Below are 18,148 nucleotides of genomic sequence, written 5' to 3'. Positions count from 1 at the left end.
GAATTTCCTTGTTAATAAGTAGGATTTAAGCTCATATCTCTCCACCTCTGCAATAGACTCACTACGGGTTCATTTAATTACCATTTTTTTCAATATCATGAGAATGCATGTGCAAGAATGATAAATTCACTTTAACATTATTTTGGAGACTGGGAAATGGGGAATGGATTTATAGAATAATTCAAATCTGATGAAGATTTTTTGAGGTAACAGTTTATAATTAACATTAATGGAAAAAAATGGAACCAATTATTTTCCTAGTATTAATGCTTCAGTGTTCTCAGCATGGAGAGAATAAATATTCAGAATGATCTACTATCACTTGTATGATATCAACTTTTCTTAATCTCTTTCTGGTTAAGGGATTTCTTAGTTGTCTTTTAGTAAATACTAGTAAAGTGATTTTCTGTTTGAAATGGAAAATGCATGTCATTTGTATTTATGCTTTTAATTTTTACATAGGATTACTTACTGGCAAGAACTTTAACAGGAGGCTCTGTAATAAATGTGCTTTGTGTAAATAATGTGCTTTGGCATCAGAATTTTTTCCAAGTTGAAGCTACAATTTGGGGCAGCCCAGACCCTTGTCCGGTATTTCCCTCCTTTCTCTTTTGCAAAGGAGTTCCTATATCTGAGTTCATGAATGACCTGCCAATTTCATTTAAGTCATTTTGATAGACTTTACCCTTAATTTAAGCCAAACTAAGATAATCAGGGATAGTGGGCAACATTTTTTTTTTCTTTTGGGGAAGACAAGTGGCTCTTTGAGTTGTGAAGGTTTAATAACCATTCCAATTCAGGCCACGTTTGTGAGTACCTAAAATATTCCAGGTTGTCTGCTAGGCATTCTAGGGAAAGCAGCAAATGCCTGCCAAGGAAACACACATACTAGGGAAAATAGGAAACATATTACTCTAGCATACTGTAAGCACAAGGTACAGAAGGGGGAGATACCACAGTGAGATGTGAGAAACCTCTGAAAGAGTTGGAGAGGGCTCCACGGAGGAGGCATATCTGTTATCAATATAACCTGTGCAGTTGTATGCAACAGCACAAATTCAGGATAATAAGCCAAAAGAGAGAGAAAAAAAGACAGACATTAAAATCACTGGGAATATATGGGTTTCTGACAGATGGGGGTGGGGGCGGGGAGAGAGAGAGGGAAACCGGGGCTCAGAAAGGACCTAAGGTGGAGAGTTCTGGGCATCTAGGTAGAAGAAACTAAAGGACAGGTGCTAAACAGAGTTGCTGAGGAGTGAATCAACTCCAGATGTTTTCCTTCCCTGTGTCACTTCTCTCAGATTCCTGAGAGAAAGTCTAATTGGCCTGCTGTGGGCCCAGTGCTTACTCCTTAGCTAAGACACAGTAGGACACTTTGACTGACACTGCTATAAGGGCTGTGTGCAATGGGGGAAGAGTAATTCCCAAAGGGAAATCAAAGTGCCACTACTAGAAGAAGGTGGAACAGAGGCTGTTAAGCTAAAACAACAGAGGTCTACTCCATGAAGGGATTCTTAAGCCTTAGAAGATAAGTAGGAGTCTCAAGTGGAAAATGGGAGAAAGGTATTCTAGAGAGAGGGCATAGAATAAACAAAGATGAAAGTCATGAAAGAGTCTAGCTTGTCATATAATGGCAAGCAATTTAGCATGTTGGAAATAAGCTATGTATGAGGAAGTCTGGGTGATGAGAAGTGGCAGGAGATAGGGAAAGATCTCGTTATGACATGTGAAAAGACTAGGACTCTCCTGTAGGTAATAATAATCCTGTAAATTATTATTAATTTTTAAAAATTAATTTAAAGCATTTTTTCACATATATGTGAAAAAAATGATCAACTACTGGAAGTCTAAGTAACTAAAAAAAACCTATGCATTGTGCTATGCCAGTGATTTTCAACCTTTTTTATCTCATGACACACATAAACTAATTACCAAAATTCTGTGGCACACCAGAAAAGACATTTTTTGTTGATCTGAACGAAAACAGGTATAATTTTGATAAATTTACAAACAATAATAATAAGAGTAATTACTTACCCTTTTTACTCCAAAATGACTTCTAAAAAAAAAATCAGATGTCTATACTTGCATTTAAGGATTTCCAGAACCAAGAGTGAACCAATCAGTTAAAATCTTATGTAATGTGACCAATAAGATGCAAATCTATTATAGGACATGTACTTATGGTTCAAGAAAGGACATTCAAACCAGAAGTCTATTGTTGTGTTAGCTGTTGTCATTTTTTTAATTTGACAATCTAAGGGAAAGAGGTCAGTGCCCCTGACTAAATAGTAAGGTATTGCATGTTTTAAAAATTCTTGTAACACACCTGTTGGAAATCACTGTTCTAGGCCATTTTATGTAAGGGACTTGAGCATCTGCAGATTTTGGTATCTGTAGGGGTCCTGGAACCAATCCCTTGGATACCAAGAAATGACAATACTTAAGTTTTGGAAGAGTCAAAAGTTATACACAGATTTTCAACTGCACAAGGTCAGTGCTTCAGACCCTTGCATTGTTCAAAGGTCAACTGTGGATACTATTTTATACTTACTAAATGAACAAAAATTTCAAAATAATAATTATACCTAGAGTTTGAAAGGGCAAGCTGGGATGGATCTTTTACATACTCCAGGTAAGAATATAAACTGAAACAAGTATAATTTTTCTAGAAAAGAATTTCACAACGTATATAGAGATCCTTATAATTTCCTCCATTTTCTGACCCCAAAATTCTACTTCTAGAACTTAAAAAAATTTATTGAGGTGACATTGGTTAACCAAACCATACAGGTTTTAAGTATGCAACTTAGTAAAACGTCATCTGCATACTGCATAATGCACCCATAACTCAACCCAAAATAAAGCCTCTTTCTGTCCCTGTGCCCTCATTTGCCCACCTCCTCTTATCCCTACTGCCCTTTCCCTCTGACTCCTACTCCTCTCTCCATCTGGCCATCACTGTGTATGTATATATATATACACACACGCATATATATAAATATACACACACACACTATATATATATATACTATATATATATTTTTTTCTTAATCCTTTCACCTTCTTTCATCTAGACCCACCAAACCACTCCATCTGACAGCTGCCAGTCTGTTCCATATTTCTATGCCTCTATTTCTGTTTTGTTCAACGGTTTATTTTGTTCATTAGATTCCACATATAAATGAGATCATATAGTATTTGTCTTTCTCTGACTGGCGTATTTCGCTTAGCGAAACAATCTCCAGATCCATCCATGCTGTAAAAGTTCCTTTCCTTTTTTTTTTTTTAAACAGCTGAGTAGTATCCCATTGTGTAAATGTACCACAGCTTTTTTAACCACTCATCTACAGATGGACACATGAGCTGTTTCCAGATTGTGGCTACTATCAATAATGCTGCAATGAACACAGGAGTGCATATATTCTTTTGAATTTGTGTCTCAGGCCTCTTCATATATGATCCCAGAAGTGGGATCGCTGTGTCAAAAAGCAGTTCCATTTTTAATTTTTTGAGGAAACCACATACTGCTTTCCACAGTAGCTGCACCAGTCTGCATTCCCACCAACAGTGTACTAGGGTTCCCTTTTCTCCACATCCCTTCCAGCAGGTGGGTGTTGATTTATTGATGACAGCCATTCTGGCAGAGATGAGGTGGTATCTCATTGAGGTTTCATTTTGCATCTCTCTGATTAGTGACATTGAGCATTTTTCCACATGCCTATTGGCCATCTGTATGTCCTTTTTGGAGAAGTGTCTATTCAGGTTCTTTGTCCAGTTTTTCATTAGGTCATTTGTCTTCCTGTATAAGTTCTTTGTGTATTTTGGAACTTAATCCTGTATCAGATGTATCATTAGCAAATATGTTCTCCTGTTCAGTGGGTTTCCTTTTCATTTTGTTGATGAGTTCTTTTGCTGTGCAAAAGCTTTTTAGTTTGATGTAGTCCCATTGTTTTTTCTTTTGTTTCCCTTGCCTGGGGCGATATATCAGAAAAAAACATTGCTACGGAATGACTGAGATTTTACTGTCTATGTTTTCTTTTAGGACTTTTATGGTTTCATGACTTACATTTAGCTCTTTAATCCATTTTGAGTCTATTCTTGTGTATGGTGTTAAGTTGGTAGCCTAATTTCATTTTTTTGCATGTATCTGTCCAATTTCCCAACACCATTTATTAAAGACTGTCTTTACCCCATTGCGTGTTCTTTACTCCTTTGTCAAATATTAATTGACCATAAAGGTGTGAGTTTATTTTTGTGCTCTCTTTTCTGTTCCATTGATCTATATGTCTGTTTTTGTGCTAATATCACGGTCTTTTGATTGCTATGGTTGTAGTGTATTTTGATATCAGGATGTGTGATACCTCCAACTTTGTTTTTCCTTCTCAAGATTGCTGAGGCTATCCGGGGTCTTTTGTGGTTCCATATAAATTTTTGGAATATTTCTATATCTGAGAGATATACCATTGTTATTTTAATAGGAATTGCATTGACTCTGTAGATTGCTTTGGGTAATATAGACATTTTAATAATGTTAATTTTTCCTATCCATGACCATGGAATATGCTTCCACTTATTTGTATCTTCCTCAATTTCTTTTGTCAGTATCTTGTAATTTTTTGAGTACAAGTCTCTTACCTTCTTGGTTAAATTTATTCCTAGGTAACTTATTATTATTATTATTATTATTATTAGCAATAGTAAGTGTGATTATTTTCTTAATTTCTCTTTCTGATAGTTCATTATTGGTGTATAAAAATGCCACTGACTTCTGAATATTAATTTTGTATCCTGCTACTTTGCTGAATTCATTTATCATTTCTAGTAGTTTTTGGTGAAATATTTAGGGTTCTTTACATATAGTATCATGTCATCTGTAAATGACAGCTTTACTTCCCCCTTTCCAATTTGGATGTCTTTAGTTCTTCTTCTTGTCTAATTGCTGTGGCAAGGACCCCCAGTACTATGTTGAATAACAGAGGTGAAAGCAGACATTACTGTCTTGTTCCTGATCTTAAGGGGAATGCTTGTAGTTTTTGCCCTTTGAGTATTATGGTGGCTGTGGGTTTGTCATATATGGCCTTTATTATTTTGAGGTATGATCCCTCTATTCCCACATTTCTGAGAGTTTTTATCATAAATGGGTGCTGAATTTATCAAATATTCTTTCAGTGTCTATTGATATGATCATGTGATTTTTATCCTTCATTTGTTTATGTGATGTATCATGTTAATTGACTTGCAAATATTTTATCAACCTGGTGTCCCTGGGATAAATCCCGCTTGATCATAGTGTATGAACTTTTTAATGTATTGCTGGATCTGGTTTGCTAATTTTTGTTGAAGATTTCAACATCTATGTTTATCAGGTATATTTTGGCCTATTATTTTGTCTTTGTATTGTCTTTATCTGGTTTGGAATTAAGATAATGCTGGCCTTGTAAAAATGAGCTTGGGATTTTTTTTCTCCTCTGAATTTTTTTGAATAGTTTGAGAAGGATAGCTGTAAGTTATTCTTTGAATGTTTGGTAAAATTTGCCTGTGAACCCATCCAGTCCAGAACTTTTGTTTGCTGGGAGTTTTTGATTACTGCTTCAATTTCATTAGTTGTAATTTGTCTATTCAAGTTTTCTGATTCTTTTTGATTCAGTTTTGGAAAATTATATGTTTCTTGGAATTTATCCATTTCGCTCCAGCTGTCCAATTTGTTGGCATATAGCTGTTCATAGTAGTTTCTTACAATGCTTTATATTTCTTTGGTTTGAGTTGTTAGTTCTCTTTCATATCTGATTTTATTTATTTGGGTCCTTTTTTTCTTGATGAGACTGGTTAAAGGTTTGTGAATCTTGTTTATCTTTTCAAAGAACCAGCTCTTGATTTCATACTTCTAAGATTCTGCTTTAAGGTGATAACTTCGGATATGAACAGATATTAGGATTCAAAGATGATAGTGTTTTATAAAACAAACAAATAAACAAAAAACCCCTGGAAATCCCCTAGTGATCTATATGATGAAAATAATCATAGATATTATGTGTTCCAACTCAGACGTTAACCACGCTTTCAAAGAATTTATTAATATAATAACACAGGAGGATGCTCATGATATGTTAAGCAAAAAAGAGTAGTACACACACATCCATAATAACATATTCTGACTTTGTAATGAAAAAAGAGGTACTACACATGTATATGTATCTACCTACCAGCCACCAGTATCTATATGCCTATCTGATGAAGGAAATACAATGTTAAGAATGGTTGTCTCTGAATTGAGGGTTTGCAGATGATTTTAACTTCATTGTTTATGTTTTCCCTTGTTTTTCGAATGTGTAATGAATATGTGTTGCTTTTCTTTTTAATGTAAAATTAACATTAGATGTTTAATTATGTTTGTGTGATTATGTTTGAGTAAAAATTCAAACAATGCAGAACAATGCAGAGATGTAATAAAACTTTGTTTATTGCCTCAGCATTTGACATAGCAAAGAATTTCAAACAACTGAAATGTTCATCTGTTTTTCAGGGGGAGCTTTGAAATGTTAATTCACATAAACAGGAATTCTTAGGATGGTCATCCACCTTGTTCAGTTCCTCAGGGGACACTCAAACACAGTTGTGACAGAATTTTCTTTTAAGTTTGTCTTCCATATCTTTTCATCCAAAGTTTCTCCTGCCCTAAGGTAAAATTCGTTTCCTCTTGTCTCTGTTTAGAGGACGTGAAGAGGAGATAGGGGATTTAGGAATTTAACTGGTGGGAGAATCCTCAAATAGGAGAGTCGGCAGAAAGCGTGGGGGTTGGATCAGGTAGAATTTCAGCTTTGCCACTTACTAAGGGGAAAGTTTAGGGAAAGCTGCTTGATATCTTCAAGGCACAGATCCTAGTTTGTCAAAATGATTTAGTGACACTCAAATCCGAGGGTTGATGTGAGGATTAAATGTGATAATTTATTCAAAGCACTTAACACACCATCAGGCGTTGGAAAACTCTAACAGGAAGGGTAAGTAAAGGAGCTCTCACTACCTAGAGGTCAGCTTGGGAATTGTGGAGAAATTAAAAGCCCAAGACTTCTCTTTGACTGGTGCTAATGTTTACAACATACTCTTCTTTCAAAATTTGCCCAGTCGATCTAGTCTGAAATGTGGTTGCTTCAAGCTAGCTTTGACTTTGATTAGTTGAGAAACATTTACATAAACTTGGGAGTAAGTCAGTGTGCACCATGAAACAGCATTCCCTTTAGAATATGCAGGACAGAGACTTAACTGTATGTCCCTCTTATAGATTCGCAGTGCATCCTCCCTGTGCAAGGAGTGACAAGTAGTGCTCGGCATTCTGTTTAATTCAGCGATTCTTAAATTTATTTGACAGAATCCTTATTAATATCACACAGAACACATTTGGGGGTAATTTTTTGGTGACTATTATTTGCAAAGAAAATTGCTCATATTTTAAAATATAAGTTTTAATGTTGTACCAGAATGTTTGTTTTCTAAATGAAATTGATAATGGTATTAGCTAGGAGCACAGCAGGCTAATAGAAAGGCAAACTATTATAAATAAGACTTGCATCCTTCATTCAAATAGCTGCCGAAAACTCACCTCTGTTATTAAGCTTCTCTGGAACAAATAAAATAGCATAAATTTCCAGGGCCCCATTCTGTCTTGATTATTATCTCATGTACTTTTTCAAATGCAATTCCAATATAATCAAGGTTGCATTTTGGCCCAACTGCCTTTGAAGAAATAGTGCAGCAACAAATAAATGATTTCAGCTGATTTAGTTACAAACTTAGTCTCTTGAAGGAAATACTACATTGGAGAGTACATTCTTAATATATAGAAAAAAATACTCAAAAGAAAGCAAAATCTGTAGCCCATCTGCCTAGTTCCTGGAAGCAGCCTTTGTGCTACTTCCTGTCTGGCATCAACAGATCTTCTCTTCACTTTGGGGCTCAAGGCAAAGTTAGAGTGTTCTTGCTCATCCCATTGCAACTTTTTGGAAGGAAAACAGAGAGCGCAACTTTAGGTTGCCTTCATAGGTAGATTTCACAGGAAAAGAGCCACAATTTCTTGCTAATAAAGATTTCACTCTACTGTTAAATTTATGTGTTTAATCAATTGTTTCTCTTTCATGTTGCTCTCAGGGTTGATTTATATAACTATGTAGATTAGAAGTAGGTTGACCGCGTAACTTACCAGCCAAATCAGGAAGGACCTTGTGCAAGTGAAAGGAAATGGGTCAACAGGCATAAACCAGACTTCCTAAGCAAACTCTGTTATACAGTCACTCCAATCAGAGAGTTCTGAAAGCATTCACCACTTCCCTTGGTAGAAATGTGTAAGGAGATGCTTCACAAGTAGTTTAGGGACATGACAACTAGCCTTAACAGTCTTCCTAGAGACCCACACTCTCAGATAATTGCAGCTCCTAGGAATGTCTGAGTGTGTTCAAAATACAACATAATTTAATAAAAGTGTTCCTTAATTGTTAAAGCCTTGGGGATAAATAAATTCATTTCCAGTCCCAGGCACTTTTCAAATGTCCACTTGTCCATGGCCGAGCACTGGTGATGACTTCCAAAGCCTGTCTTTCTCCGCATGTTTCCACCTCAGGGGAGCTGCTGGAGCAGGGAAGTGATTAAGGAATGAGCTACAAGGTGCTCTGTTTGAATTGCACCAAAGGCACAAGGATGGCTTTCTTTTTCTGGCTTCAAATCACAGAAGAAGGGTGGTCATTTTTCTAGAAACTGAATGAAAAATAGATCTGAATGTCGCTAGCACCATGTGAAATGACAGGCTGAATTTGTCTGACATAGTCACACAAATACCAAAATGCAATCACACTCAAAATAGACCAGGCGTAGAAAACATTAGCAGTAAGTTCTGGGAGAGCAAGGGGAAAAAATAGTAAAAAAATGCACTTTATTATGATTTGAGACTCACTGATAATTTTTAAACTTTAATTTGCCTATTAAAGTGTGCGTGTTCCCTTTTTCTCTCTAAGGATATCTCACACTCTTCAAATGATATCCCACTCACCTTTTTCTATGATTCCCGAAGACAGTTGGTTAATATAAATACATAGATATCTACATAAGAAGCTGAATTGCTCAAAGTGTGCCAGGAGAAAATAAAGCAAAATTATATGAAGGTGAGACAATGTACGTTAAGTGATTTTGGGCTCCAAGACACCAAACGGAGAAGGCTGGTAGCTGATTAGGTGTTTTGGTCTTTCTGACATTTGCTTGAGATAAGGAGGTGGCACTATGATCCTTATTACTCTTTTTGGCTGATGCTAATGGCCTTAACTCAATGCCATATTTCTGGTATTACTGTCATGGCCAGGACTCAAACACATGATCTTCTTGCTCTCAAACTCAAGCTCATCCCATCAGCAGACGCCTGAGCAGCTGGCCCAGAAAGATCTGCCCCTGGTTGCCCTTCCCCCAGTGGTTCCAGGACATGGCCTTAGGCTGGTAGGGTTGAGGCAGAGGTCCCGCCTTAAGTGTGCAAGGAGTGGAGGAGCCATGGGTTTATGCAGCCTATTGGGTGTTGCCTGTGATTTGCTGTGTTGTGACTCTGAGCCAATGCAAGCTTGAGTTTGCTATGGAATGAACTTAGATACCAATTTGAAATGGTTGATCATCACACCAAAAGCAAAAACACTCCCTTGGAAATTTCATATCCAGATTAACATGGTAAAATGATGCCTCCAGTGACATTCATTAAAGCTGAACTACTCTGGTTTTCTGGACCTAAGCAAATCTGTAGCTGTTTTAGCCCAGTGATTCTCAATAAAGAGAGTCTTGACCCCTGGGAACCTGAGAGGGCAGTAGACCTGCTAGGAGTTAAGGTGTTAATAAGTGATTGGTAAGAGGTGGGATTTGTAAACGATTTAAATAATCCAAAAAGACTAACAGAGACAACATTCTTAACCAGGACTAATCTATACAGATGAAATAAAACAATATTTTTAATGCCTTTTTTGCAAATTTTATTGATACTCTTATCAGAATGCCTGATTGGAATTTATATATGTCTCTGATAAATAAAAAAATGAGAAACAAATTATTATTTAATAGTAGTAAACTTAGAGAAAGATGAAGATTTTAAAAGAGGAAAAAATAACAGAGGGTGTTCTTGATGGTGGAAAGTGTGGGGAGCTGAGCTTGGGCTAAAAAGCTGTAGTGCAGGACTCTCCTTGGTGTGAAACTGCTGTGGCTTTTCTAGTTAAGGTTCAGACACCTGTTATGACTCCAAGCTTTCCACAATCCTCTGTGAATTTTCACAAGGTCCCAGTCAGTTCATGCATCCTTACTGGGATTCAAGTCAAGTGATCAGAGGGACCAGCATTTTTGTTTCATTCAGGACTCCCCAAACGACCCTCGGCCTTGTATTAGTCGATGAGCATGTAGCAGCTTCTTTATAAACACCTGTGGGGTGAGATTTCCTACCCTTTCTATTCTTCTCTCTGTGGTCATTTCCAGGTAAAGGAAGAGTTGGGCCCCGGAGCTTGGCAGTTCTTTGGTATTCTATTTTTAACTTTGGTTGCTCTTTCTGCCTTTTACCTGAGCTTCCCGAAAGAGATACTGAAACTCATACCAAGACTGTATTTTTTGTCTTTTCTGATCTGGTTTTAGTTCATTGACTACTTACGCAGGTATTGGATATGGCTGTTGATTTCCTGCAAGGCAGGCATTGCTAATACACACTTTCCTGCCTGCTTGAATGGAGGCCTTTCCTTCTATAAGCATGTATAGCCCTTAATATATCTTCTCATATTTATCAGAAAAAAATAGCTTCAGAAACACTAGCCATTTTATGACCAGCAGCACAAATATATAATAATAATGTGAGATAGCTGTTAAATTGCTCTTAAGTAATTGATACATTTAGACCTCAAAGAATAAGCTTCGAACTCAGCAAAGAGAAATCTAAAGTATTAACTGCCAAATTACATACATATACTGACAAAATGAACAGCCCACCTTTAATCTATCAAACTTGTAAATGATGTTTCATTCTTATTTCTTACCATGGAGTGTATTTTATTCATTATAATCATATTTGTCCTGGAACTTTGGTCTATTAAGTAAATAACTTGTACAAAGATGGAATTATTGTTCAAATAGTAGTTACCTATTTACATATATTATCACTGTTTTTGGATTCTTATGTAAAGCAGGCTGGAAGAAAATCAGAACTGTACCCTGTGATTTCTGTGTTGGGTTGTCAGCTTGGGGAGTGGAAAGCTTTATAAAATTTTGAACAAAATTTGTTTAACTACAAAATTAGCTCTCTCCCCACACCCCCAGATTCACCCACACACAACCTCCTAAAGTAACTTAATTGTGATTAAGTGTAAAATAAACCCAAGAAAACATTAAGCATACAGATGTTTAAAGAAAGAGAAAGCAAGCCACAGAAGCCACTTCACAGGAATTACGAACTGGAACAAGAATCTTGTCCTTGTACAGATGAAGTTTCAAGTTCATACCAGCAGGCTTTAAAATACTGATGCAGTCTTTGAAATGTAATTTGAAGATAAGGTTATTTAAAAATATAGTAGTCTTCACTTTTTAAGTTTAATGTAGTTATTAAATATTCATTTAGTTTTTACTGTGCTGCCCAGCAAATCAAGATTTTCAGAGAACTAAAGAATGGTCTCCCCAAATGTGGCCTCCAAACCAGGCAGTGTATGTTTGTTAGGTTTCTGTTATCTTCATTAACCTTGTAAATTGATATAGATCCAGAGAAAATTGTTGCTGTTCCCTATTTTTTCTCAAAGCGAGAAAAGGTGATATAATCTAAAGGCTGGTCCTTTGTCCACTACAACCCTCCTCTGCCCTCTAAGCTTCCTGGTGCTGTGTATTCATGAGAAGACTGGTGATATACCTTCTCTTCGTAAAGGACTGTGCCTAAAAGAAAACTTAACAGCAGATAGAACATGAAGATACATATTAGACTAGACCAAAAGGACACATATATTCAATATTTATTTCTTGAGAAAATTTTGTGTCAGATATTGTGTCCTGTTTCAGAGGGACAGGGAAATGAACAAAATACTGACTCTGGAATCAAGGAGTTCACTCTCTGCCCCTAACTTGACATTGCATCTTATAAATTCCTTGAGCTGACAGCCATGTCGAACTGTCATTCATGGTCAATGGATAAGCATTAGAACAGTCATGAAATCAATCTTACTTGGTAGAGTAAATCTGCCAGACATATTAGTTAGAAAAATTTCTGCCCTTTAAGATCAAAAGATACAGCATTATTGTTTTTAGTTCAGGCAGAACTCTACTTGGTAGTTAGCATTGCTGTAGTGTGAGCTTGAGCTAGGCACTGATTTGATTATGGTCATGGATGCTGTAAAACATAGTTGTAAGTCCAAAATACAATTTGGGTTCATACATGATCCTATTACAGTTGATTTTAGTAAGTGAGGACAAGAATTTAAAACAATGGCCTATACTGTGATCTTTCTTTTAAAGAAAAGAGAAAGGAGGTAAACAAAATCTGTAGGTTTTTTTTTTTCAACAAACACAAGTTGTGTCTCACTTGGTCACCTGTTGAATAATGAATTGCATGTTAGGATAAAGCAGATCTCTGTATTACTTGTCTTGGTTAATGTATGTATTTATGTATGACATTTTCCATGTATTTTTTTAGATATTATTTTATAGATTGTTATTTTTTAAACAATTTTATTTTTACTTATTCCTTTTAGAGAGAAAGAGGAAGGGGGGAGGGAGATAGAGAGAGAGAGAGAGAGACAGAGAGAGAGAAACATCAGTATGTTGTTCCATCTATTTATGCATTCATTGGTTGATTCTTGTATGTGCCTTGACTGTGGATCAAACCTGCAACCTTGGCTTATTGGGATGACACTCTAACTAACTGAGCTAGCTGGACAGGGCTTGACTGTGTTATTTATTAAGTTGTTCTTCTATTTATCTAATATCTATTGTTTGAGTGCCCACTATGTGCTAGGTATTATGCTGAATGTTCAGAAATGTCAAGCTAATAAGCTAACACTTTTAAGAAACCAGTAATGTTTTTAGGGTTAGATTTCAAATTTCATGAAATTTTAAATAAGTGAAGTAACAATGAGAATTTTGTCTGAAAGGAAGGCTAATGATAATTTACCTCAAGAATTTTCTGAAATATTTGTGTGCACTTATCATTTTAGGACCTCAACATCATGGTAATGGGGCCTCGATTTTCCTCTAGATCACTACCCTATTCATTCCTAATCTTTGTTTCTACTCCCAGCACAATGATGGCATATGGCTAAGTGTTGACCTAGATGAGGATTGGTTTTCTTTGTCCTCAGAGATGGGTGTAGCGATAACCATGTAACTCAGATTGGGCCATTGAGGGCCAGGTTCAGCATGTCTGTCTGGGAAAAAATTCTCTCTTGACAACCCTGAAATCTCACCTTGAATGACAGTCTAGAACTAATGTAGTGCTTGAGAATAAAGCCCTTGTGGAGGAAAACTCAGATAAGAGGTGAGTAGGGGCAACGTTCTATGACCTCATTTGAGCTCTAATCTAGTACCTGCTGGAGGTAGTTCTACCCCTTTTATTATGTAGACAAATAAATGTCCTTTTTTCTGCTTATGCCAGATCCTGTTGGGATGTTGTTCACTTATCACAGAGAGTCTTGTAGACATGCTGTGAAAACATATATTGAGGTTTTACCTTATCATAGGCCCTGTGCCAAGTGGCAGAAAGACATGAAGATGAGTAAGCCACTGTCTGTGCCCTCAAACAATTCACAACCTATCCAGGTTATAGATATTGATAAAAATCAACTACAAATGATATGTATTGTACAAAGAGCTATAAAAGTATTGATGCATCAGTCACTGGTTTGATGGAATGGGGAAAGTGGCAGAGAAAAAATGGTAGGTCCAGAAAGATTTCACTAAGATGAAATTTTATCTGGGATTTGTAAAATGAATAGTTCAACAGATGAACAAAGAAGGCAAGAACATTATAGAATGAGGAAATAATAACAAACAATGAAAAAAATATATAACTTCATTATGCATTGGAATGAACAGTATACAATGGCTAGGATACAAGGGATGTGGAAGGAGAAGAGTTCTAGAACATGAGTCTAGAAAAGTATATCAGGGTCAGATTGTGAAAGGCTTTGAATGCCGAGCCCTTTTGGCAGTAGGAAGCCATGGGAGAGCCATGAGGGGAGCTTAGATGGAAGTGAAGGTGAGAGAGTCCTATGTGATGATGAAGGGAAGCAGACACTGTTGCGGGATAACTAACAGGTAAAACGGATAGGGTGTGGTGATGTGCCGGGTATGGGGCACGGCTCCTCGGCTTTTGGATTCAGCCCTTGTTTGAAAGGTGGTGCCTCCACTAAGACACTACATTCTTCTTGGAAGAGAAATAAGTTGTTGAGGGTGGTCAATTGTGCGTTCTGTCTTGGATAAGGTATTTGAGTGGCTTTTGAGGCATCTAAGTGAAAATGGTAAGTGAGCAGCTGGATCTAGAGCTCAAAGAACTCTGGGTTAGAAATATAAATTTTGGGATCCTAAGCATGTAGATAATAACTTAATCCAGTATTGCAGATAAGATAGCCTAGGATGAGAAGAGAGATAAAAAGCCCCAGAATCAAGTCTTGAGGTAAAAAGTGACAGTCAGATGGAAAAAAAAATTTCCATAAAATAAGATGAGAAGGAGCAAAGTTTTGTAAGATTAGCAAATAAATGTAAGATATTTTAACTGTATTTACTTGGGATGACTTTCTCTTTTTCCATTTTAACTTCCTGTCTGCTGGGCTTTGCTGTTGTCAAGTATTGCTGGAGGATACAGACATTTTTGGGATCTAGCTAGGAAAGAAATCAAGTTGGGCATTTAGTTTTAATTTAGTGAGATATATTTACACGGTGGTTAATACCTCCTGTGTAAAGTTAAGTCGTTGCTAGGCTCACATTGTCATGAATACTCTTTCACCCAGTATCCCAGCTCACTCAGCATCTGACTTGAAGATTCTAGGCCAGAAGTCACAGTGTGAAGAAAATGTATTCTAAGTCTGTGGTCTTGGAAGTAAGCACAGTGGAAGAGATACAAAAATTAAAATTTAGGGAGCCAGAAACTAGTCTAGAGCAAATCCTTCCAGTCATCAGATGTGTAAAATTTAGTTTTTATAGATGCCTAGTCACAGCGCAAGATCTCTCAGGAGCATACTCAGTAATGTAGCATATATACAATGCTGACACACTTTTCTTTATTACTGTTAAGTGGAAATTATGCAAAATATAATTTATTAGAATTCCTGCATTTGTAGGACAGAAACCTGTACTAGTATTGCAAATAGGAAATGTGTCTCTGGGTGAAGTTGTATGTATTATGCATCCCAACCATCAACAATATACTACAAATTTTGATTGACCATGCAAGAAAAGTCTGATTATTCTGTAGACATATAGAAAAATAATATTAAAAACTACTATCATATGCAGAGGTGAGCAAAATGAATACTATCAAAAATTGAGGAAAATTAATATAAATATGCTGTTTTTCTGGATGTTGTGATGTTTGTGGTATTTGTCAACATTTTAAAATTTGTAATATGTTATTATTTCTTTCCTTATTCCAAATGAATATTCACTTTTATAACTGATTATTTTTTCCATAATATTTTTTTCTTTTCTTTAAGAGCTCCCTCCCTGAATATATGCTTTAGGCCTTATAATTTCCTCCTGGTAAGACATGAAAACATTTGAATAAATATGTCTGATCATTTTCTTAAAATACATTTCTGAAAATGGAATTTGAAGGGCAAAGAACCTGTACATTTTAAGGCATTTGATATATTTTGCAAAACTGTTCACCAGAAATGCTGTACCAAATAATCTCCCTCAAGAAATGTCTGTTTTTACACATTATTTTGAACCCCAGTTATTAGTTTTAATTCTAATATTTGTCAATATAGTAGGAAATATGGGGTAACTCATTGTTATTTTTATTTATATTTCTTTGTTAATTAGTGTACTGAACATTACACAATTTTCAAAAATTATATGTGTTTTCTTCTTTTGTGAATTGCTGGTTTATATCTTTTGATCATATTTATGAAGATATTTTTCTGATTGCTTTGAGAGCATTCTTTCCTTATTTAGGGTATCACACTTGTTATAAACTGCAAGTCATTTTTCCCAGTTTGTTTTGCCTTTTAATATTATTTATATCTTGAGACATGGATGTTTTTAATTTCAAATGTATCCAAAGTCTCGTATAATTTTTACCTTTAGTGTTATGGTTTGAAAGTACTTTCACAATCAAGGATTATATAAGTATTTACATTTCCCCAATGACTTTTGTAGTTTTTTTTTTAATCTATCTTTAATCTCTTTGGAATTTTTAAAAAAGATTTTCTAAATTTAAGGGTTTTCCCCTCAATATGATGAAGTATTCATCCCAACATGATTTGTTGACTAAACCACCCCTTTTTTCATGGATTTGAAATGCCACCTTTGTCATACTTGTGATCCAAGTGGGTTCTGGAGTCTGAGTCATGATGTTGTGTGATTATTATGTCTGCAGTACTACTTTATTTTGATCATCATAGTCTATTTACTTCTTATTTCTCTTTTTTCTTTTAATGTTGGTTATTATTATGAATTTTTCATTTCATTTGTACTTTAGAATTTCTTTTATTTTTCAAATTTCAAACGTCATTCCAATTTTCACTAGAATAAAATTTATAGATTAGTCTTAAGGGACAATGGATCTCTTTTATTATTGAGTCCTTTCATTTACAATTATGGCCTGTTTCTCCATTTAAAAAAAATCTTCTTTAATGTCCTTTATAGCTTATTAAAATTTTCATGGCAAATGGGTAGTGGATTTTATCAAATGACTTTTTAATATAATTTTAAAAAGTGACATAATTTTCTTTACAAGTTAATATAAAATTTTATAATAACTGATTCTGCAATATTGAACCATCAGTTTATTCTGAGTGGAAAGTCTTGGTCATATTTTGTTATTTTTTATATTTTCATAAATTCAATTTCCTAATATACTATTATATATTCAATCTTCCAATATTTTTATTTAGAATCTTGCTCATCTGTTTTAATAGGGACTTATTTTTTTTAGGATGTACTATTAGGATTATTAAGTCTTCAACAAATACTTGAAGGGTTATTATCTTTTTCTGAATTCTGAAACAGTTTGAATACCATAAGGTTATTAAAGATTTGAAAGAATTTGCCAATGAAACCATCTAGACCTGGCACCTTTTCTGAGAATGATTTATTTCAACTCTATTATTTTTGTGGTGACCGTTTTACTCAGATATCCTCATTCTTCTGCATTTAATCTTGTTAATTTATATTTTCTTTAAAAGCCCCATGTTTCCATCTGATTTTCAAACTCATAGGCTTAACATTGTACAAAAATGTTTATCATGATTCTTTTAATTCTTTTTTCGTAGCTGTAATTATATTTGTGTGTTTTTTCTCTGATTAAACTAGCTAGTGATTTGCCTTAATGATTTTTCCCTACAAGAACCATTTCTAATTTATCAATTTTAGTAGATTTTTTCCATTTATTTTCAACTTTTTAAAAAAATCATTCCTTCCTTATGCATTCTTTGGGTTTATAATTTTATTCTTTTTGCTTACTTTATATGGAATTTGACCCTTAACATACATATTTGAATTATGAAAAGAAAGAGCAGCAAAAGGCGGCGATGAGACCACTACGTTGCTGACAGACTGAGTGGGTGAAAAGTGGAAGGTGTGTGTGGGGGCAATAAAGTGTTTTGGATTTAAAGCCTCCTTGCTTGTTAGCTAGACTGTTCCAAGATATAGAATGAGAAACCTTACTGAATTATATGATGTCCCACATAGAAAGCTTTCCCTTGCCTCTGTGGATTTCTACTCTGGTAGAAATGATTAACCCTTCATAAGTTCTGTTTGTTGTTAAGCCAAACTGTAAGCCCTCCCTGTCTTCAAGGTTGCCTGTTAAGAATGTCCTGAAATGACTAGGTACCAATCCTGTGCTTTAGTTGAATAGACACAACATATAGATTTAATCCAAGCTTTTACATTTATAATATTCATTTCAGGGTCCTATTACATTAGTTAAATATTAATGCTCTAAGCATGTTTT

General features: G+C 35.3%; 1 protein-coding gene across 2 annotated transcripts in view; it reads left to right on the top strand.

Annotated features, from left to right (window-relative positions):
• The window catches only part of PDE11A (phosphodiesterase 11A), a 330,569-nt gene that overhangs the window by 75,496 nt on the left and 236,925 nt on the right, over window positions 1–18,148 (top strand). Inside the window, exon 3 of one of the 2 annotated variants that reach the window (XM_054562348.1) lies at window positions 10,642–10,692. The exons of the other annotated variant lie outside the window; for it this stretch is intronic. Within the exon in view, the coding sequence (XP_054418323.1) occupies window positions 10,642–10,692 (51 nt within the window). The remainder of the gene's footprint in view (window positions 1–10,641; window positions 10,693–18,148) is intronic. 2 annotated transcript variants of the gene reach the window in all.

The sequence above is a fragment of the Pteronotus mesoamericanus genome, unplaced genomic scaffold (assembly GCF_021234165.1).
Source record: "Pteronotus mesoamericanus isolate MK-2021 breed Mesoamerican mustached bat unplaced genomic scaffold, CSHL_Meso_final scaffold_651, whole genome shotgun sequence".
In the NCBI taxonomy this organism is placed as follows: domain Eukaryota; kingdom Metazoa; phylum Chordata; class Mammalia; order Chiroptera; family Mormoopidae; genus Pteronotus; species Pteronotus mesoamericanus.
This window is presented reverse-complemented; position numbering and strand designations above follow the sequence as displayed.